The sequence below is a fragment of the Canis aureus genome, chromosome 9 (genome assembly GCF_053574225.1).
Source record: "Canis aureus isolate CA01 chromosome 9, VMU_Caureus_v.1.0, whole genome shotgun sequence".
NCBI lineage: Eukaryota > Metazoa > Chordata > Mammalia > Carnivora > Canidae > Canis > Canis aureus.
This window is the reverse complement of record NC_135619.1, coordinates 32,407,838-32,431,053: the sequence shown is the minus strand read 5'-3', so window position 1 is coordinate 32,431,053 and position 23,216 is coordinate 32,407,838. Positions and strand designations below refer to the sequence as shown.

The 23,216-nt window shown below is 38.4% G+C and overlaps 1 protein-coding gene across 7 annotated transcripts in view; it reads left to right on the top strand.

The window, feature by feature from the left end:
• FERMT2 (FERM domain containing kindlin 2) overlaps nt 1-17,078 on the top strand; it is an 80,259-nt gene extending 63,181 nt beyond the window's left edge. For 3 of the 7 annotated variants that reach the window (XM_077909312.1, XM_077909311.1, XM_077909315.1), the window contains 10 exons: nt 1,707-1,841; nt 2,826-2,875; nt 4,071-4,195; nt 10,181-10,287; nt 10,415-10,636; nt 12,641-12,664; nt 13,179-13,199; nt 13,834-13,958; nt 14,259-14,400; nt 15,796-17,078. In XM_077909312.1, the coding sequence (XP_077765438.1) occupies nt 1,707-1,841; nt 2,826-2,875; nt 4,071-4,195; nt 10,181-10,287; nt 10,415-10,636; nt 12,641-12,664; nt 13,179-13,199; nt 13,834-13,958; nt 14,259-14,400; nt 15,796-15,969 (1,125 nt within the window). In that variant the 3' untranslated portion in view covers nt 15,970-17,078. The remainder of the gene's footprint in view (nt 1-1,706; nt 1,842-2,825; nt 2,876-4,070; nt 4,196-10,180; nt 10,288-10,414; nt 10,637-12,640; nt 12,665-13,178; nt 13,200-13,833; nt 13,959-14,258; nt 14,401-15,795) is intronic. The other 4 variants (XM_077909314.1, XM_077909317.1, XM_077909318.1 and 1 more) reach the window with 2 other exon arrangements.
• Nucleotides 17,079-23,216: the final 6,138 nt, after the last annotated feature.

The following is a 23,216-nucleotide window of genomic DNA, read 5'->3' as shown; positions in this document are numbered from 1 at the left end:
GATCATGACCTGAGGCAAAGGCAGACACTTAACTGAGAGTGCCACCCAGTTACTCCTCCTGGATAACTGCTAAGGACTTTTTGCATCACAGCCACCTGAGTCACTTAATAAAAATACAGATTCTGGACTGGACCCCCCAGATCTGCTGAATCAAAATCTCGGGGGGTGAATCTAAGAATCTATTTTTCACCATCTCTCTTAAGAATCTGTATTTTTCACCAACTCTCTTCATGATTCCTAATGTTACTCTGCCATTTGAGGCAACTGCCCAAGGGCCTCTACCTACTTCATTCTCCATGATTCGTGAACATGGAAATTTCTGTCACTGTAAGGATCTCATTTTAGCATAACCGAAGGTACAGCCAGAGACTATTAATTACCAATTCACTAAATCTTAAAATATAGAGGAAAACTGACAACTGGCCTCAAATTAGTTCACTGTTTCCTATGAATAAATTGTATTCAGTGAATGAATGCTTCAGAAATTTGGATTGCTACTAAATGCTTTGAAAGGTAACTGATTAAGTGATTTAAAAATTCTGCTTATCATTCCATCAAGATCTAATAGATCTGTAATAAGTGACTTACTTACCTAAGCATATTTAAAATCATGACTAGTTACTCAAAAGCAGAGATTTTTCTATCTACATAGAGGAGTATTACTACTCATTATGTATATACCCAAATATATACTTATGTGTGTATATCCACATATAAATGTAATCAATCTTACTTATTTTGTTCATTTGAGAGAGAGAGTGCATAGCAGGAGGAGAGGCAGAGTTTGGAAAGGGAGAAGCAAACTCCCCATTGAGCCACCCAAGTTGAACTACCCAAAACCCCTAATCTTATCATTCCTTTTGTAAAAAAAAGATTTTTGGCATTTATTCATAAGGACATAGAGAGAGGCAGAGACATAGGCAGGAGAAGCAGGCTCCATGGAGGGAGCCTGATGTGGGACTCGATCTCAGGACTCCAGGATCATGACCTGAGCCGAAGGCAGATGTTTAACTGCTGAGCCACCCAGGCGTCCTAATCTTATCATTCTTCTGTAACTGAGAATATAAACACCTTCCTCTGATTTTATTTTCAGTATTGAATTGAGTTGAGGAGTGGGGTTGGGGAGAGTAGAGCTTTAGATTTCAGCCTAATACTGATAACTAATTTTCCTCCGCTGGGTAACAGTAGTAATATAAGGTAATCAATGTTATCCATCTTTACACAAGACCTTATTCCTATTCTGTTAATTCATTCAGTGTTCATTGGGTTCAGGACCTGTTTTAGACACAGGGAATACTGCAGTGAGGGAAAAAAACACATAAAAAAATCTCTGCTCAGGGGCAGCCCTGGTGGCTCAGCAGTTTAGCGTAGCCTTTGGCCCAGGGCGTGATCTTGGAGACCCAGGATTGAGTCCTGCATCAGGCTCCCGGCATGGAGCCTGCTTCTCCTTCCACCTGTGTCTCTGCCCCCCACCCCCCCCTTGGTTTCTTGGTTTTACATATCCAAACACCTTTTGGATAAGTATTAGGATATTTCGGACACTGATTTCAGGTGCTATTTATTTTCTTATCATTCCAGTTCTTGGACACTTCTCTTTTCAAGTTAAGTGATGAAAAGCGTTGAATATAGATGCAGGCAGTAATCTCATTTTAAAATGTTACTAAATTTAGAATAGTCACTTAAATAAATATCATTTCTGTTTTCAGTATCACATCAATAAGCTGTCAATCATGACATCAGAGAATCATTTGAACAACAGTGACAAAGAAGTGGACGAAGTTGATGCTGCCCTTTCAGACCTGGAGATCACTTTGGAAGGGGGAAAAACATCAACAATTTTGGTAGGGTGAATCTTTTTCCTGCTAGTATAGTTTGAATTGATGCTTATCTTTTTGTGGATTTAGGTTCTTATAAGTATTGGGTGGATATAGAGAAATATTTCAAGCTTTACAGAATACAGGTGTTGGCTTTTCAGAAACTTTAGGGAAAATTATAAAATTAATATTGTTCTAGTCTGCAGTGCTTCTAGTACAGCAAAGATAAATCTTGTGATATCTGCCCATTCTGTCATAAGCAGTGGGAAGACATTTTTGCAGAGTGAAAGGTAGTCTCAAGTCATGGTAAAATCCATTAGTGAGCTGCACATTTGTAGTGAGCTACAAAAGGAAGAGAAAAATATATCTTGGGAAAAATTTTAAATACTAAGTTTGGTTTTAAAACTTAGAAATTAGGAGATCCCTGGGTGGCTCAGCAGTTTAGCGCCTGCCTCTGGCCCGGGGCGCAATCCTGGAGTCCCGGGATCGAGTCCACGTCGGGCTCCTGGCATGGAGCCTGCTTCTCCCTCCTCCTGTGTCTCTGCCTCTCTCTCTCTCTTTCTCTCTATGTCTATCATTCATAAATAAATAAATAAATAAATAAATAAATAAATCTTTAAAAAATAAAAATAAAACTTAGAAATTAGTTATTACAGAAGAAACACTTAGGGCTGTTATGATTTTGCATAATTTCATATGCAGATACAAACAGTTCTAGCTGAATTAGAATCAATAATATGTTCTGAAAGGTTATATGAACTGCTATTTTGATCAAAATTTTTATTAGTCATTTGAAAATGTCATCATGTCATTTTTTATGTCATTTGAAAATGACCGTATGTATAACCATATAATGATTCTACCTTTAAAACCTTCATTAAAAAAAACCTTCATAATCTGTATTTTATGTAATTTTGTTTATTGAATAAGCTCATACTTGATAATCAGATACTATATATTAGAGCTTCAAATTTCAAGAAAAATCAGGAAAAAAATGATTTCTTTCCTTAGGGTGACATCACTTCTATTCCTGAACTTGCTGACTATATTAAAGTTTTTAAGTAAGTACAAAAAGGGGAGGGATTCCAAATATTAATGAATGATAAATATTAATTTTATAGTAATGTTCACATTGTTGAAATTTACTGTAAGATTAGCAATGCATCTCTACAAGCATTTATCAGTTAGAGAAACACTAAATTATGAGAGAAAATAACTATCTTTACCAAATTAAAACTGTAGTACTCATGAACTTGTTTTTTTCTAATAAACATTTTTCTTAAAAGGGAAAAACAAAGACAGTATAGCCTAGATTGCATTGTGTAGATTCTGAGACATACAGTGGCATTTCAGTACAAAGCATCCCCTCTGGGTGAAAGCAGGACATAATGAACCATTATTGCCAGTGGTTATTTCCTTGTTCAAAGCCCCGGATTCTATTGCATTTTATTCATTTGATCATGGAACATTTTATGAGTGTATCTTATCTAGACTTTTATCAATCTAGGCACAGTCCACAGAATCAAGAGAGTTGAGCATTAAAGCAGAGAGGGTAAAGAGGACAGGATGTGATATGGAATATAAGATGTAAAGCCATTATGGAATAAACCCTTTACTGTAGCTAAACATAGAATAGCTCACCATAGAGAACAGTTTCTGAGATCAGGGCATGATTTCAGATGCTGCTCCCTACCCCATTCTCCCGTTACACATCCTTCCTTATCCATACTCCATCGTGACTATTCTGTTTTCTTTGTGTTTGGCTTTGGTGTGGCAAGTTGAAACACCAGATACACCCTGAGAGAGACAAGTATTTTCCTCACTTTAGTTATGCTAGGTACACCTGCCTGTCCAGAGAGGCCCCAGAGGCAGCCCTGCACACACCCAAGAACCTACTGGTGGATTACAGGACCTAGGAGCCTTCCCATTGGTGACATTTACTTCACCTTTTCTTGTCCTTTCCATGTGACCTGCTAGTGATAGAGATGCCAACACTAACAGAAATACTCGAATTCTGGTCCTTCTGTCTTTCTCCCCTGCCCATTCATTCTTTGTGAGGTATTCCTGAGTAGATTGTTCGAGAAGGCGCAAATCCATTAACAGCAACATTGAATATAACATGCTGGCCCAAGGGAACGGAGCTCAGCATGTGTAAAACTTGGCCTTAGACTTTCGCTGTTGTGAAACTTGGCTGCTAATCCTATTGATAAAGTTATTTCAAAAGTTATTTTTCTGTTAATTCTATTTGACATGTAGGCCAAAAAAGCTAACTCTAAAAGGTTACAAGCAATATTGGTGCACCTTTAAAGATACATCTATTTCTTGCTATAAGAGCAAAGAAGAATCCAGTGGCACACCAGCTCATCAGATGAACCTGAGAGGTAAGGAAAGCCTTGGAATGAGCAGTGTTGATGGAGTAATTTCTGTTGGCTGATCATTGATAAACTTCACTGTGGTGGGCCAGGGTAGTTTTTTAGCAGATTCATTGCTTCTTTAGGTTCTATTTTAGGTCTAGATTCTTCTTTTCTTCTTCTTCTTCTTTTTATAAGTAGTTTTTGTCACAATTTTGGGTATTCAATTTCACATGAATATTTTGTTGTAAACTCTTTGTGCAGTCCTCATTTGAAGTGATTCCACTTTTCTTGTCAGGTAAATTTATGGTACCTCTTTTCTCATCTTCAGCATTTCAGCATTCAGGTTTTCTTCATTCTCATCCATGTTGTAGTCCTCTGTTTTTGCTGACTTCTCCCTTCCTCATCAGCATTGTACTCCTCTTTCTTTACTGATGACAAGCTTGTCCCCTTCAGGTTCCCTAGCCTCATTTTTGGCTCAACAGTGGGGTAGCAGGCATCTGTGGGGTTTGGCCAAGTTTTTCCCCTACCCCATAACTCTTCCCTGCACATTTTTGTTCAACACTCAGCTCTCAGTCTCGCCTCTGGGAAAGCCCCAGGATACTGCTCTGAGGCTCCTCCTAACTGACAACCGGAATCTCATTGGTTTCCTCTTGTCTCTTCAAATCTAGTGCTATCACTAGGATCTGGTATTTGAGGCACATGTTATTGGACATGTTTCTACTCCATTTTAGCAGGCTTGCTTCCTGTGGTCTGGACTAACACCGGCTGGGAGCTCAGAGCTACTGGCTTTGGTCGTCGTCCCTCCCCCCCCCCCCCCCAACTTTATTTGCTATTTGGGTGACTTCTTTAGTTCTTCATACTGCTTCTTCACCTCCCTTACCTGATTGATGTAGTGGTTCAGGTAGAAGGCGAATTTCCTACCCAGGTTGGACTGGTTCTTCTGCCGCTGGAGAACATCTTGCTGCCTCCTGCCATGATTTTTCTGCAGGGTCTTGCAGATCGTTGATGAGCCCTTCACTTGTGGACATATTCACTAAAAAGTACCTGGCTACCTGGCTCACTTGACATAAGAACTGCACTCACCACACCTTTGGCACGAGTGTGTCCGGGGGAGGATGCAGTAGTTTGGCATCTCACTGTTCCACACTCTTTACAGCAAAGGCCAGAAAACTAAAATACATTTTCTGGACTCATTTCCAGTGAGATTTTGATTCCAATCAGATACATTCATGTGAAACTTGAATTTCCAATTATGTTAAGGGGCTGGAGAGACAGAATTGAGAAAGGAGCAAGGTGCTTCTGGGCTGTGGAGCTGCAGGGGCAGCCTCCTGTTTCCAGCCTCTCTAGGGTAGCAAAGATTGCACTTCTTTAGCAGGCCAGTTTTGAGGGCTGTATTCAGGGAGTTAATTCCTATCGGCCCGGCCCATTTCTTCTTTGGGCTACATTTTGCATGTACATTTATGATTATATGTTAAAGCAGTAAGTCTTTCTAACTAAAAATATCCATATTTGGACAAAAGTACCCAAGAAGGGGGCCCCTGATTCATTCACAAAAACGTTTCCCAAAATAATTTCATTTAATTGCTTAAAATACAGAGGTGCTTTCCTTGATCTATAGTCTTAATTTTCCATTCTGCATAGTACATTAGGATATTTTTAGTATATTTCAACAAAAATAATTCAAATCTCTACCCTGTGTTCTGCCCAGTAGTCCTCTGAACTGTTGTTTTAAAAAATGGGAAGTCTCTGTCCTGGGTAGAAGACTGCTATGCCCATGTGTTAGAATTCTGTAATTTTCCTCAAAGTTTTAATTAGGCTCCTGCCTTTCTCTCATAAGACCCATGGGTTTGACTTTTGGGTCTCCATCATTATTTGTTACTCTTAGACTCTATTGCAGCTCTGTTGTTGCTTCACTCCTAAGCTGCCCAGGACCATTCCAGATGATCTCCTCTCTGTCTGTAGACTAGATCTGTGTTCTGGCCCCTGTCGTCTTTGTCCCTGTTACATCCTTAACCTTCTCCCTGTGTGAAGTCAAGTCCTGGTATGGAGAATGGCTTACACATGCTGCCTCTACCAGGTTCTCCCAAAAGAGCACTTTTCCAGCACATCACACTAATGAAGATAACACCAGTCTTAAAATCAAATGGCCTAGATTCTGCTCTGCTATTAAACAAGCCCTATGATTTTAGAAAAATAGCTTCTTTGGACCTCAGTATCTTTTTCTAAGAAATAAGTGTGTTGGACTAGATGCTCTCCAAGGCCTTTGGACATCTAAAATATAAAGTTATAAAAAATTTAGTTTAGTAAATACTGATTGAATTCCTGTACTGAAAACTGTCCTAGATACTAGAGACGTGAGCAAGAACAGATGACAGTACCACTCCTCTAGGAGTTTAGAGCATGTAGGGAAGATAAACAGTTACAATTTGGACAACAGTACTTTAAAAAGTAACAGGTCAGGAGCTTGGGTGGCTCAGCAGTTGAGCATCTGCCTTTGGCTCAGGACATGATCCCGGGGACTGGGATCAAGTCCTGCATCAGGCTCCCTGAGGGGAGCCTGCTTCTCCCTCTGCCTGTATCTCTGTCTCTGTCTCTGTCTCTCTCTCTGCGTCTCTCATGAATAAATAAATAAAATCTTAGGAAAAAAAAGTAACAGGTCTAAGGGGGAGCAAAGGGACAAGGTATCAGTGTTCAGTGACAATGGAGAGAATCAGGATAGACTTTGTGGGGGAAATAATGCCAGAGTTAGAGTTTCACGAAGGGAAAGTGAATTAGTAAAAGCCAGGCAGGCAGAGACTGTTGTGCAGAAATGTATGGAGAAAGCATCAACAACCAAGGGGGTGTTTTGTGCTGCTGGAACGTAGAGTCCAAGGGGGAGGATGAATACTTCTTAGTGGTTGCCGAATCTGATTTCTACTAAAATGAGTGATAATAGCAGAAGAAATTGGCAGGAATTAAGAGGATAAAAACGTTAAGGAGATTGTTTTTTAAACTGGCAGCAGTGAAATGCCACTGAAAAGTCACTAACATGAAAATGATGGGATTCATCCTATTTATATTGGCTATAGTATAGAGGAGTAATTTTAAAGCAGTGACTGATGCAGATTAAGGTGATGAGTATAAATGGGGAAGAGGGTGCCAACTCAGAGAACCCTAAGGAAGCCTCAGCAGCACCCTGGGTGACAGACTTGGGAGAGGCTGATGGGGAGGAATTTATTTCTGGCTTGCGCAGTTGAGTGAAAAGGGTTGAGAATATAGACGACCTGAGTTTGGGTGGAAAGATGATGAGTTTAATTTTGGTACCTGTGGAATATCTTTTGGAGATAACCTGTAGGCCACTGGATAGCTGGAAAGCTGCACTGAAGATACTAATGGTATTAGTTTTAGGATTAATGCTTACTGCAGCCTTAGAATGGTTGTCTGTACTATGAAAAAGCTAAGAACAGAACCCTACAGAACACCTATGTTTGCGGTATAGGACAGATTAGAGGAAGAGGAGCTTGCAAGGGAAACACAAATGCTTATGAAGACCATGGAAATGAGGTATGGTGGGAACTAAAGTAACAGTTGTTTTAAAAAGACAGTAGTCAATAGCATCAAATGCCACAGAAAAGTAAAATAAAGATTGTTAAGCCTCCATAGCATTTATAGCCGCATTGGAAGTGGATAGTGGAGTGTATTGTATAAGGAAAAAGATAGACCTCTACATACCCACCACACAAATAGGACAAATGTTAAAACTGAAGTATTATATTAAAGAAACATTTTAAATGATAAATGGGAGATCTTCTTCTCTCCAGATGCAACTCCTATCATGAATTTGGTGGACTTTCTCTCCCTTTTTGCTTTCTTTTAAAAATATTAGCAACAGCATTTAACTTTCTCTTCAAGTATTACAAACTATCAGGAAGTTGTGTGGCAATTCATTTAACCTGCAAAGTTAAAACAGAGATGTCTGAAGATATGTGATCTTTTACACACTTCATTAATCATCCAAATGGACTTAAAGGATACAACCCCATAATAATTAGACCTTTAAAAGTAAAGTACTGTGGTGCCTGGCTGACTCAATTAGAGGAATCTGTGACTCTTGATCTTAGTTAGGGTCGTGAGTTTGAGCCCCATGCTGAATGTGGAAATTGCTTAAATAAATAAACTTTAAAAAAGAAAAAAAAGAGTAAAATGCCAAAAAACCCAAAAAGCTTGGAAATGCAAAGTGAGTGGGAAGTCAGGTGTTGGTGTAGGCGCAGAGGCACTTATTAGGCTACATCTCAGACAACAATCACTGCATGCCATCTTGGCTGCCTACTTCCATGGCAACATGCTACACTTCAGTGTAACCCAATTACTGTTCCTCTGAAATGTTAAATGCAAATTTAACAGCAACACAAGCTTCATTCCTCTCTTCAGACTATCTGAGGGACTCTCTCCCTACAACCCCTCAACTTTCTCCCCATTAGTAACATATTTTCATCTCTTCCTTTTCCGGAGTCCAGCCTGCACACCATTTACCAGGTATTAACCTTCAATTCCCTAGATTCACTGTCTTTTCCATTATATACATTTACCAAAACCTTAACCAGGGCTCACTCCAACCACCTGTCTTTTACTTGCTTACATTAGGCTGCTGAGCACTCAAAGGAGGGAAGGGGGGGAAAAAATCACAAAACCGAGTGGATAGGTTTCACTAGAAATTCATGGATCTCCAACTTCAACCTGGGCCTCAACACTTGCAGTACTTCTGTGTTTTTTTAGACATTCTCAACAATATTTCAGATCTTCTCAGGCCTCTGATGCCATTCAATCTCAGGGGACAACTTCATTTCTTTTTTCTTAGAAAGCCATTAGAAGGGAGGTCACATAGCTTCTCTGCCACGACAGCTGAGAAAGCTAGCTTCCCTCAACTTCCACACAGTGGAAGGAGGCACCTCTTCTCTTAAGGCTCTCCTATCCAAGTGGGCTGAGTTTTCTGCCATCCCAGGAGCCTCGCTCCATCAGAGACCCTCTTTATCTCCCGGACACTAGATTTCTTTCTTCCTATTTCTAGTGTGATGTTTCCATCAGCATTTAACTTCCTGGAGTCTCTCCTATCTTAAACCACAAAGTCCCTTTCTCCTTTATCTTATACCTCTCTCTGCTGTAACTGCCCTCTTTCCTCCTTCCTTGTTACAGGCGAGGTTCATCAGAAAGCTATTTTTGTTTCCTATTTATTTATTTATTTATTTTTTGTTTCCTATTTACTTCTCAGTCATGGTACTTTGGCTCAGATCCTCAAAGGGCTACTGAAATCTGCTGAATCTGTTCTCCAAGGCCACTATCCACCTCCAATGCAACTATAAATGCTATGGAGGCTTAACAATCTTTATTTTACTTTTCACACAGTATCAGGGCACTTGGGTGGCTCAGTAGGTTGAACATCCATCTGACTTTTGGTTTCATCTTGGGTCATGATCTCAGGGTTGTGGGGTCAGGCTCTCTCTCACCCCACCCTACCCCTCTCACATAAATCTAGGGCACCTGGGTGGTCCAGTTGGTTAAGCATCTACCTTCAGCTCAGGTCATGATCCCAGGATCCAGGGATCGATTTCCACCTCAGGCTCCCGCTAAGCAGGGAGCCTGTTTCTCCCCTTTTCCTATTCCCCTGCTTGTGCTCTCTGGCACACACTCTCTCTGTCAAATAAATAAAAATCTTAAAATTTTTTTTAAAATCTTTTTTTTTTTTAAAAAAAACACAGCATCAAACTTGCCATGTGGTATTTTTTGGTAATATCCTTTCAATAGGACCCTTCTCTTTTTAATCAGGTTTTCTGAGGGCCACAAACTGTATTAGATGTGTCTCTGTGCTCTGCCTCAAACAAAATTATTGGGTGGTAAAAATTTCCTTCTCAATTAATAGATTCCAAAACAGCAAAATTCAGCATGTTAAGATACCATAAAATGAGGGCTGCCTTTTTTGGCTTGAGATTTCTTAAAAGTAAATTTGACCATTTTCACGTTTTTTTTAAATTCTAGGATGTGAAGTGACCCCAGATGTAAACATTTCAGGGCAAAAATTCAACATTAAACTCCTGATTCCAGTTGCAGAAGGCATGAATGAAATCTGGCTTCGTTGTGACAATGTAAGTTTTCCAATTAAAAGTATAAACCTTAATTTTCTTTGATTACTTAGAGTTGACCAGTCATCCTTAGATTTTAAACCCAAAGGATATGTGATACATATCATATTTCAATATTTCTTTTCAACAGGAAAAACAGTATGCACACTGGATGGCAGCCTGCAGATTAGCCTCCAAAGGCAAGACCATGGCAGACAGTTCTTATAACTTGGAAGTTCAAAATATTCTTTCCTTTCTGAAGATGCAGCATTTAAACCCAGATCCTCAGTTAATACCAGAACAGATAACAACTGATATAAATCCTGAATGTTTGGTGTCCCCTCGCTATCTAAAAAAATACAAGAACAAGCAGGTATTTGATTCATTTTACTTCATCTGTTTTCTTCCGGTTTTATGATTTTGTACATACACTTTAAATTCAGTTCCCCTCTTAAAACTTTTTAGTATTAGTGATGGTCTTAATTTCATATCCAGTGATCAGAGCATAAAATAGGATGTAAGTAACCTTCAGTCCATTTAAATTAGTCATTAAAAAATATTTTTCATTTAATAGGACAGATAATGAGGTAAGATAGTTGGGAGCATATTTACTCAAAACCTAAGGAAATCATCCTGTGAACAGGGTGTGTTCTTTCAGGGAATTGAATATGGTGAGGATGCTTTGGGTTTTATTCCTTATATAATTAAGTGTAGTATAAAGCGCAGCCAGCATTTCTCAACAAAGTCTATAACAACTCTTCTTGCTGTCAAAATGGACTTTCCAGCCTTGGAAATAAACTTTACAAGGGTAGAAATAGTTTATCTTTTCTTAACAGTAAAAAAAAAAAACCTAAACCAAGATTTGCACATGTGACAAAGTTTGGTAAATTTTCATTGAAATTCGCTGCTTTTGTTCACTCTGTTTAGAATTCCTTTCCTGGAAATTAATACCATAAAAGGATTGCTATTTAGGAAAATGGTTCTTCGGTACAACATAAAAGGTTCTTTGCAGGGGAATTTCACTTGGGATAGCCCCCAGTATTTGCTACACCAAACATCATGCCATAAAAGGCAAAGGCTTCAGTCTGAGGTGGGGCGGTGAAGAAGACCTTTCAAATAAATATTTCATTTCTATCTAGTTTCATTTTTATTTCTGTTAAAGAATAATTTTAAAACATTACTGAAGGCACCAATGAAATACCCAGAACATTTACTAATTCTTAACTTTAAATATAATGTTTATCAAATGGGTCTGAAATCACTTAGCTAGAAATGTTCAGAAGTTTTAATCACCAAGTATTTGTCTTTAAGTTTCAGAGGTTGTGTAAGCTACATGGAAATTGTTTATCCCACAGTCCTATGATGTGGGAGTAGTAAGGAATGGAGGAAATGCTGCCCTGGGGAGCTTTGTGGAATGTAGATTGTAAGTTAAAAAGGGAAAGTGAATCAAGTACTAATTTTTTTTTTATTCTTAGTTATTTCATTTAAAAATTACTCATTTAAAAAAAAACCTTATTTCTGAAAGTGGATTCATTTGCCTTCAAAGACAAGGAACAATTTCAAACCTTAGCAAGCATATCATTTACACTATCTGCTGTCAGGAAAGAAAAATACTAAAGTGTTACTGAAGATTGCCAACTGTTGGTGTAGTTGTCAAAGGTACTGGATTGTTTTCTCAGAAGCCTTTTAAATGATAGTTTTCACTTTAAAAAGATAGTTCTCTATCCCTGATTTCTCAGCTAGCTTGTCATAGTGAAAATTCTCTGGAGGACAAAAACAGTGACTATCTGACTGTCTTTAACTCGCAGGATGGCAGCATGTGTGTGGTCCGTGGTTAAGGATTCTTCTAGCCTTTTCTTCCATGCTGGCATCTTATCAAATGCACATTCTTTTTTAATGCTCTTTTCTCTGACTAGATTTATATTGGTTGTTCCCAGAAAGTAGAGACCATGTATTGCCCTGACAATTCCTACTGTCAGCTAAGAAGTGCTGACAGGCAGAGTTCGTTGCTGTTGTGTGTCCAGCACTGCACCAGTCGTTGGATATAGTGCTTAGTAATTGTTAAACTATACAATACAGTGGCATTCAGGAATCCAGTAGAAAGAGGTTTGGGCCATGAGCTCCTCTATTCCTACCAGGGCCCATCAATAAAGATTGTGTTATATTTAATCTACTTTAAATCCCTGCAACTATTTATTAATTATTTAAACTCACTGTATGTATCTTTATATGACTATGATTCCCAAGCTGAATTTTTACATTTTAAAGAAAAGAGTTGTCTCTGTTTTATCCATGTGAATATACATTGAACTAGATAATCTATTTATAGCCATTGTTCCTAGTGTAGTATATAGCATCTCTTCATTTTCCCTTCCAGGAAAAAGGATGCAAAAAACAGATGGTAATTTGAGGGGTTTGCTTTTCTTGTGCAAATAAACCGTATGGTCACTGAATACCTTCAACTTATTTCTGAACAGTGATGCATGGGTCATAGTACCAGACTCAATCTGAAAACATTAAAGGTTTTTGAATATTAATTTTGATTTTGCTACTAAAAGCATTAGTTCTGCCTAACGAGTAAGAACTGGTAAATGAACAGGGAAAAGGGTATTTGCTCTTTTTTTTCCCTACAAATAATTTACCCATAATTTTAGTAACACTTATCAGTTTAAAATAATGTGGAAGTGTTTCTCAGTGTTCTAAATGGAAAATAATCGCTGCTTCCTTGTTTTCATTTTCATGCTTGCATTTACTTTGCTTGGTTTCCACCTAAAGTAATTTTTTTTGCATGGTTTTTGGCTGGAATTTTGGTTTGCAGGTTACCGCAACTTTTTCTTTGCTTCATTGCCATTTTTTCTGATTGCCTTTTTTTTTCTTTCTGCTTCCTTTTTCTTTCTTCGCATTGCCATCTACAGCCAGGCTATATAAGAGATTTGGTAAGTTCTCCATATTTACCAAAAAAAGAAAAGAAAAAAATACATAAAATATTTAAAGCCTTAGCCACAATCCCTTTTTATGGATTAATTTCCTTCCACTCTTTTTGGCAGTAGTCATCCCAAAGTGAGTGTAATTTAAATTAAAAGTTAACTTTTCTAATGATTCATTTAGAAAAAAATTTTAATTATTATGCTGGTTTCAAGTACTTTAAAGGTGCTAATAAATATTCCTGCTAGAAGTTTATATTCCAGGTACTCATTCTGATACTGTGTCTTGGTGCTAAGTTTAAAACTTCATTATTCATAGGATTAGAACATGCCTTTTATAGAAGCAGCGACATATATGTGTGTACTTGGAATATACCTCAAGAGTGGCAGTTACATACTCCTCTAATAGTACCTTTTGTTTCTGGATATATGGAAACTAAATTAAGAAGAAATCTATCAAGGTTTATTTTGAAGAGTCATCATTATACTAAAATTTCCAAAAGTAGCTGCAGAGATTTCCTAATTCTAGTTCTTAAAATATGTGATTGTGGGGTGGGGCACGTGATTCAGTTTTTTACTTTTTGTCATGATCCTCCCATGAAAGAATATTGTCTCGATGGTAAAGGTGGTGTTTAATCATGTTTAGATAACAGCAAGAATCTTGGAGGCCCATCAGAATGTAGCTCAGATGAGTCTAATTGAGGCCAAGATGAGATTTATTCAAGCTTGGCAGTCATTACCAGAATTTGGCATCACACACTTTATTGCAAGGTCAGTGGTTCTCCTAAACATTTATGTATAAATCTTAATTAGTGCCTTTTTATGTAATCTACTTCAATTAAACATTTAAAGTACCTACTGAGATCCATTAGCAATTTTACAGTAAAATGTCAAGAATATTGAAACCTATTTTCTATGCTTGTAATTTTTGCATTAAAAATTCAAAATGATTTCTCTTTTTACTTATATGAAAATATCCTTTGTAAGAGTTAAAAAGCTCATCTTAAAAACAAAGCAACATGTCCTCCCATCCCCCACTTGTTTTTAAACTTTATGTTTTTAATACTATAGGTTTCAGGGAGGAAAAAAAGAAGAACTTATTGGAATTGCATACAACAGACTGATTAGGATGGATGCCAGCACAGGAGATGCAATTAAAACATGGCGCTTCAGTAACATGAAACAGTGGAATGTAAACTGGGAAATAAAAATGGTAAGCTTGAACAGTGTTACCTGAGTGCATGTAGAGCCCTTCTACTAAGAATTAGTAAATTAAGAATTAAAAGGCTATTAAATTCTGTAGATTATTTGTACCATTACCTTTTAAAGTATAAAACATGGTTGGTTATTTCCCACTTAACTTGCCATTTCATAACTGTCCCAATTATTAGAATTCTAAGAACATAATGATCAGCTTAGAGGGTGGTTTTCCTGTAGTGGTACATCCCTGTCAGTAGCAGCTACTGTTTATTGAATTCCTACTCTGTGCCAGTCATGATGCTAGATGTTTTTACATTTGTACCTTATTTCTAATCTTACCACGGCCTTGTGAGGTGGTTGGATTGTCCCTACTTTACAAATGAGGACACTCAAAGTTAATGGCTTAATGGCCATGATTGCCATGACTGCACACTTAGTTAACAGAATCAGGATTTAGACTGATGCTCAGAGGTCTAAAACCTGGCACAGCTACTACTCTATATCATGCTGCCCCTAGCCTTGGAGTACAATGAAAATCATTTAAAATAAACCATCTTTTACTGATAAGCCATGTGTTATTGTAGGATCATTAGGATTATTGTATCAGTTCCTATTACTGCACAGAATCTCCTATTTCTGAAATATACTAGTATCCCTTCTTATCTGTGGATAACCATGGTCGAGATGCAGATAACCCATCCTCCTCCTGACATATTGCTAGAAGGTCTGTAGTAGCCTAACACTATGTCACAGTGCCTGCGTCCTTCACCTTCATCCATCACGTGGGCATTTTATCATTTCTCATTATCACAAGGATGAGTACAGTACAGTAAAATATGTTGAGAGAGAGACTATTCACGTAACTTTGATTATATATTGTTGTAATTCTATTAGTTATTAATCTCTTACAATAACAAATAATAAAGTATCTAATTGATAAACTTTATCACAGGTATATGTGTGAAGGGACAAGAACCATATATACTATCCGTGGTTTCAGGCATCCATTGGGGATCTTGAAATATATTTCCCATGGATAAGGTAGGGGAGGGCTACTGTATCCACACATGATACCTAAAGGTTAAATATCTAGAGCAAATATTAAATTAAATGCAAGAAGTAAGTTTTCTCCCAGGCCTTGAAGAGAGACCTTCTCATAACTAGACTAACCAGAGACCATTGGGAACAGAATGACCTAAACCCCTTGCATTCAGTCTTCCTTTTCAGAACATGAAAACTAAAAAGGTGTGGGGGAGGGGTTAATAAACTTACTCTTTAGGATTAAAAAAAAAAAACAAGGCTCAACAAATATTTTGTGAGAGGGGAGACGTTAAATAGCATGGAAGCTTCGCTGGTCCCAGCCACACAGAGTTTTCCAGGGACTGACAGTTCTTGGTCTTCATTCTAGGTCACGGTAGAGTTTGCAGATGAAGTACGATTGTCCTTCATTTGTACGGAAGTAGATTGCAAAGTGGTTCATGAATTCATTGGTGGCTACATATTTCTCTCAACACGTGCAAAAGACCAAAATGAGAGTTTAGATGAAGAGATGTTCTACAAACTTACCAGTGGTTGGGTGTGAATAGAGACACTGTGTGATGAAATTCCATGGCCATAACAATATTTAACTTTGAAAGCTGTTGTTTGTTATATGCTGCTTAATAAAGTAAGCTTGAAATTTATCATTTTATCATGAAAACTTTTTTGCCTTACCAGACCAGTTAGTAAGTGCACTAACAAGCACGACTGTTAATCTGCTCTCGTGATATAATATATGGACTCAAATATGGCACACATTCCTTAGGGACATGAATTGAAAACTAAAGTAGGGGGCAAGTCGGGAACAAAACATCACTGATTTAATCTAGCCAAACCAAGAAAGTCAAGCCATCTACTTTAAAGCTGTCCAGGGCTTAAACTATATGAAGTCTATTTATCATGTTTAATGCATGTGTTTTAATGTATGTTTAATTTGATCTTGTGTTTTAAAAATACCTACTTCTGGTAGCCATTGATTCTCCATCCCCCCACTCCCACCCCCAAGTAAATCAGGCCTGTGAAAGGTCCCTGATACTTAATAATGTCATTGTTTGACCTTGAAGGAAAATGCTATCAGTCCGTTTGGCTTGGTTTATTTTTGTCTTTGAATAAGCATGTATGTATACTGTCTTCTGTTTTTATTTTTACACCCTATTGTATTACAACATTTTTAGTATTCACCAGCATATTCACTGTCTGCCTAAAATATGCAACTTTTGCATTACAATATGAAGTAAAGGTCTATGAAGTATGCATTTTGTGTAACTAATGTACAAACACAAATTTTATAAAATTGTACAGTTTTTTTAAAAAAAAACTCACAGCTAGCAAATGGCTTAGATGTAGCATCTTTGCATTAATTAAATGCTTTAAAAATATAATTAATGTGCAGATCTCATACCTGCTAAATTAAGAATGACTTCATTATAGTCATGATTCGCCACAGCGTCCTTAACTCTAATGCCTGGACTGGCCATGTTCTCGTCCGCTGTGCTGTTACAGTCCGCATTGGTGCTAGTTGGAAAATTCCTAGCTCACACAACCCAAAAGGGTGCCAGGAGGGGTGGATTACCAGTATTGTCCAATAATCCATGGTTTAAAAACTGTATAAATGCATTTTATTTTAAATAAAAGCAAGATATTTTATTTGTTTCTTTTTGTACTTCTTGTCTTTACTGTTTACATAGAATTAAAACTGAAGAAATGAACTTTTGCCTTTGGAAACGTGTTGTGTTGTGAGGACAGCTTGCTGGTACCAGAATGTCAGCAGACAGGAATATACTCCATCTCTAGGATAGGTTCTTCCACCACTTCACTTTTTTCTACTACTTAAAAATGAACTGCATGAATATTAGGAATCTAAACAGTATGACAGATGAAAGGACATTGTTGACTTGGGAAGAATTCGTTTTAAACTCAAAATGAATGACTCCTGGTCTAAAAAACCTCAACTCACATGTGTGAATTTACTGCCTGTTGTTAAGAGCTATTGGATCCTCACTTGGCTACAAAACTTCAGCTCTGGATTTTCTCCCTTAGCTCTTGCTTTTCATCAGGCCAAGTCTTCGGTGCTTTTTCCCTCAGGCAAACTTTTGTCATTGATGTCACTGACACCTGTCACTGTCCTTTTCTTGTGCCCACCACAATGCCACAGCCTCTAAAGCAAAGCGCGTATCACATTTTCCATGACTTTTTATACTCTGTCTGGTCCTACAAACCTCACTCCAAAATATAAGGGCTCCTTCCCACTTCAAAAAACCTAAATAATATATTCCCTTTCCTCACCTGAAATGCAGGTCACTAACTTGGTTAAAAGCCCTAAAATATATTGAGATGAAGGCTTACCTGAGTGCCTTAGTGTTTCACAGCCTCTGTACTGATTTCTCTGAGTTTGCCCCCCCCCCCGCCATCCTAACAATCTCGATACTAATTTAGCCCCAGCATAGCACTGGCTGTATGTCAGCTCTGATGACTCCAGTCAGGAGCTAAGAGGGCTTCTATGCTCTGTATCCCAGCCCACATTCTCCAAGACCATTTGCACTTGCTCATCGCCATGTCATTTTGCAGACTTTCTTCCAGTCTCCCACATGTACCAAATCCCATTTTTCTAGCATTTTAGGAATTTTAGAAAGAGGGGCACCTGGGTGGCTCAGTTGGTTGAGTGTCGGCCTTCAGTTTAGGTCATAATTCCAGGGTCCTGGGATTGAGCCTCACATAAGGCTTCCTGCTCAGTGAGGAGTCTGCTTCTCCCTCTGCCCCCTCCCTTCCCTCCTGCTTATGCTCTTCACCCCTGCCGCCCCGTCAAATCTTTAAAAAAGTTTTTAGACCTCAAGAGTTCTTCCATGAATACTTCCAAGCTTCCTCACAGCCCCAAATTTTCTTACTCCGGTGAACAGCCACTAAATTTGGTCCTTTTTGGAACTTAGGAGCAATCATCCTTATTATGATTATTGCTTATAATAATTCATTACTCCCTTGAGGACTGGATCTGAGCCTCATAGTTTTTTTTGTTTTTTTTTTAAGATTTTATTTATTCATGAGAGACACAGAGAGAGAGGCAGAGACACACAGGCAGAGGGAGAAGCAGGCTCCATGCAAGGAGCCTGATGTGTTGGGACTCGATCCCAGGATCACGCCTTGAGCCAAAGGCAGATGCTTAACCACCTGAGCCTCCCAGGCATCCCAGAGCCTCATAGTTTCTACTTAGGATCAGTTAACACGTATATGTTCATTGAATATAATAATGGCTATTTTAGAAATCAAGGAATTAGGACAACTTAGAATTTTTACAACCTCAGCATAGTTTAATATAGAGGAAACAGACATGCACACCAGCTATGCTTTAAGAGACATGCTGAGTGCGTTCATGTACAAGATCTAAAGACTTAGACAATCCATCCTCATTTTCTAGACGAGACTCCAGCCAAGTGACCTGTTCAAAGCAACATGGCTATAACTAATTAGTACCAAGGCAGACTAGAAGTGGAACCCAGATTTCCTTCTCTGTACCAGTAGTGTTAAAAACAAACCCTGCATGAATCTTGAGGAACCCATTGGTAGTGGTCTCTATACAGAGACATCAGTCCATGAAAAGAACCCTGGCCAGGGCCTTGAGAGACACAGTTTCAGGTTTACACTCTCAGTTTCACATGAACATGAAAGCACTGGGGACAGGAGACCAACCAAGCTCTCTTCCAATTCTTTATCTTAAATCAGCAAGTTAGAGACCTGCTGATGCTATAGTTAATCAGTAATTTTAACTTGGTACAAATTATTTTTTACACAACCTTGAACATCAAAGGTCAGGGACCTAGAGACATGAACTTATTTTCTTTTTCAGCTTTATCAAGGCATAACTGAAAAAAATTGTAAGATACTTAAAGTGTAGGGGCACCTGAGTGGTGCAGTTAGTTAAGCGTTTTATTCTTAATTTCTGTTCAGATTGTGATCTCAGGGTCAAGAGATCAAGTTCTGTGTTGGGCTCTGTGTTCAGCAGGGAATCTGCTAATCTGCTTGAGATTCTTTCTCCTTCTCCCTCTCCTCCTCTTGCTCATGCTCTCTCTCTCTCTCTTAAATAAATCTTAAAAAAAAAATAAAGTGTACATCATGGTGATTTGGTAAATGCATATAATATGAAAGGATTTCTACCATCTAGTTAGTTAACATATCCATCCCCTAGAGACACAAACTTTGTAGAAGAAAAGCCACTTGCTGTTCTTGACCCTCTGCTCTTATACAAGCCGAAAAGCAACAGGTGGCAGATTTTACTTTTTGTGTTCTATACACCATAGTTTTTGTTCCTTTTTATGTTAAAAGTCTTTGCAAACCAGAACCACTATGAGATGTCATCTCACACCTGTCAGAGTGGTTAGACTCAAAAACTCAAGAAACAAGTGTTGAAGAGGATTTGGAGAGAAAGGAATCCTCATGCACTGTTAGTGGGAATGCAAACTGGAGGGTCCTTAAGAATTTTTTAAATAGAAATCCCATATGATCCAGTAAATCCACTACTGGGTATTTACCCAAAGAAAACAAAAACATTAATTCTAAAAAGATATATCCACCCTTATGTTTATTGCAGCATTATTTACAACAGCCAAGATACAGAAGCAACCAAAGTACCCATCAATAGACAAATGGATAAAGATGTGGTGTGTATACACATACACACAATGGAGTTATTCAGTGAGCCACAAAAAAGGATGACACATCTTACCATTTGCAACAGCATGGACAGACCTAGAGGATATTATGCTAAGTGAAATAAATCAGCCTGAGAAAGACAAGTATCATATGACTCACATGTGGAATCTAAAAAAACAAAGGAAATGAATAAACAAGCAGAAACAGACCCTTAAGTACAGAGAACAAACTGATGGTTGCCAGAGGAGAGGAGGATAAAGGGATGGATGAAGGGGAGTGGGAGATCCAGGCCTCCAGTTACAGGATGAATCTTGGGGGCAAAGGGTGCAGCACAGGGGTTGTAATAGTGCTGTGAGGGGGCAGATGGCAGCTGCGCTTGTGGTGAGGATGGCAAGAATGTAAGACTTGGCCAAATCACTCTGTTGTACACCTGAAGCTAATGTAACACTGTCAACTGTACTTCAAAAAAAAGTGTTACTCAAGTGCTTTTAATTAGTTACCAGTTAGTTATGTGGTAGGATCAGACCAACCTCGGTTTCTGACTGTAATTTATCCGGAAAAAAATACCACAGAATTGAAAATGTTTAAGTACCCAATACTCCACCTACATTGAGCATAGTGATTTCCCAGTGAAATGCTAGGTTTTTAAACTCAAAACTTCTTTGATCCCCTAAGACACTTTCCTATCCTATTCCTTTCATAACTGTTTCTACCCTGTATAGTCAATATAGTCAAGTTTGACGGGGTCTGCAGCTAGTTTTAGACTAATCACTTAAAACATGGCAACATCTTCACCAATTTGATAATTCATAAGAGAACAGGGCTTTCTGAATTCAGCTCTTTGTGCCAGAACCGTCACTGATACTCACAGGAGCCTTTCCTACGTGCATAACCCTACCCAGCTATCATCTGCTCTGCTTTATTCCAAACATGTAGACGGATTCAAAAAAATCCTGCCACCCCCCAATAAAGCATTTTTGCAGCTATTGTAGTCATTCCTTCTTTTTGTTGTGAAGAAGGCAAGGAGGAGTTGCCCTGCTGAGCACAGACCCATCAGATATGGTACGATAATAACTTGGTCAATTCTTAAATCTGCTGATAAGGGTCGGGTCATCTCTACACAGTAATATCCAGGAAGAAGCTGTTTACCGAAAGCTCTGTGCTCTTCAACAAATTAGCTGTGTCTTTATCTGTTTGAACTGCTTTGGTTTGGCAGCTCAAGAATGGGGGAGGTGGTAGAGAGCGACAGGAAATGGGAAATTTTCAATCTGGGTAAAAGGAATGAAATTCTCAGAGTGGACTGCAGAGCCACCCAGAACAGGAAACAGAGTAGCAAAAAAAAGCCTTATCTGCTGACCTTATTTCCCACTGTGCTGATTCCTCTCTTGCTTTCTCTGGTTTATTTAATAAACAATACAAAGTTTCCCAGGCTGAATGTGTACATTAAAATTCTCTATTCCCTTAGTAAACACCAGCACACATGCACTCTTAGTTGAGTTTCCCTTTTGGTATTTGTGCATAGGCCTGCATATTACTAAAAATTATAAGCACTTAAAATAATTTGAGACCCTTTATTTCATGAAATCTAGTTAGAGTCTCATGTGGCTTCATTGGCCAGGCATTATCTGTATTACTGCTCAGGGAAGTGGTCCAAGGCCAATGTTAATTAAATTTGTGATACAAACAGCACAACCAATCCAAACAAGTTTGACATACCTGTATTAATATGGTTTGCAGATACTGCACAATAAAAATGCTTTTTATGAGCACAAATTCTCATCTCAAATCTAAATTTTGTTTTATTTTTATGACCAAATAAAATTCAGGTAAAACACATTTACTTTCAGGTTTACTGATCAAAATATCTAAACTTTGTTTCGATCTTCCTGGCCTAATTATAAATTCAGCTAACTCTTTGAAAGAACATTTGGAAAACACTCCCTAAAGACCAACAGGTGGGGGGAGTAACCTCACCAGATGGCAAGAAGTCATATCACACTGTACTCAAAGGGTAATTTTGGCACTGGGGTAAGTAAAATTAACCAAAGTCCAAACAGAGACTTGAGAAACAAACATGCACACATATGGACCCTCGATTTCTGAGAGCCAGCCTTGCAGATCACGAAACAGACGGACTTCCCAATGAATGGTGCTGGTGATTATCTTTAGGAAACAAAGGAATTTGGACCAGTGCCTTCATACATGTGTGTAGTAGTCCACATCAATTCCAAATGAATTTCAGACTTAAATGTGACAGGAAAAACTGTAAAATTCTTAAAAGGTGACAGAAGACAGCATATATATGTGACACTGAGGAAAGTGGACATTTGGACATCATCTGGTAAAATTGGTGATATATCCTACAATCCTGCAGTTCTACTCCTAGGTATGTATATACCCTGGAGCAACTCTTGCATGTGCAGAACAGGAGACCTGCACAAGAATATGCATAGCAGAACTACTTATAATAACAAAAAACTGGAAATAATCGAATATAGAATAATCAGAGTAGAATGATTTACAATACAGTCATAAAATGGAATCAAAACAGGGGATAAATTCCAAAACACAACATGGATGAATCTCAACCCAAAGCTGAACCAAAAATTTAGCTGCAGAACACAGTATGATTAAAGTTGAAAAAATGTTCAAGTTTTCTCAAACATTAAAAAATAATATAAGTGGCAAATATTTTCCTCTTCTGTTGGGAGGGTAAAAGCCGCATTATTAAAAGATTGTTGGTGATTCTGAAGTTCAGTGTGAAACAGTGTGATGCTAAAAATCACTGGCCTAATGGGTATAGGGGGTCTTGGCTCTTGATAGCTGCCCTCTGCTTCTGACATACTTTCCTGTTCTGGACTAGATCAGCACGAGTCTGGCCACTGCTGCCAAGTGAATCACTAACTGGCTGTTTGGCTGTCCTAGTTTAAGAATGGAGCTAATGAGCCCAGTGTCAGGGGTTCAGTCCCCTTGTGGTCCACTGGCTTTCTGTTTCATGCTCACAGGCCACGCCATTTAAATTCTGTAAATGTGCAGAGATAGTAAGAAGAGGGACTGGGTAAGAAGCGACAAACAGATCTATCAGTTCAACTAGAAAATCAACTTTAAGCGCAAAGCTCTGGTCAGGATACAAATGACAGCATTGTT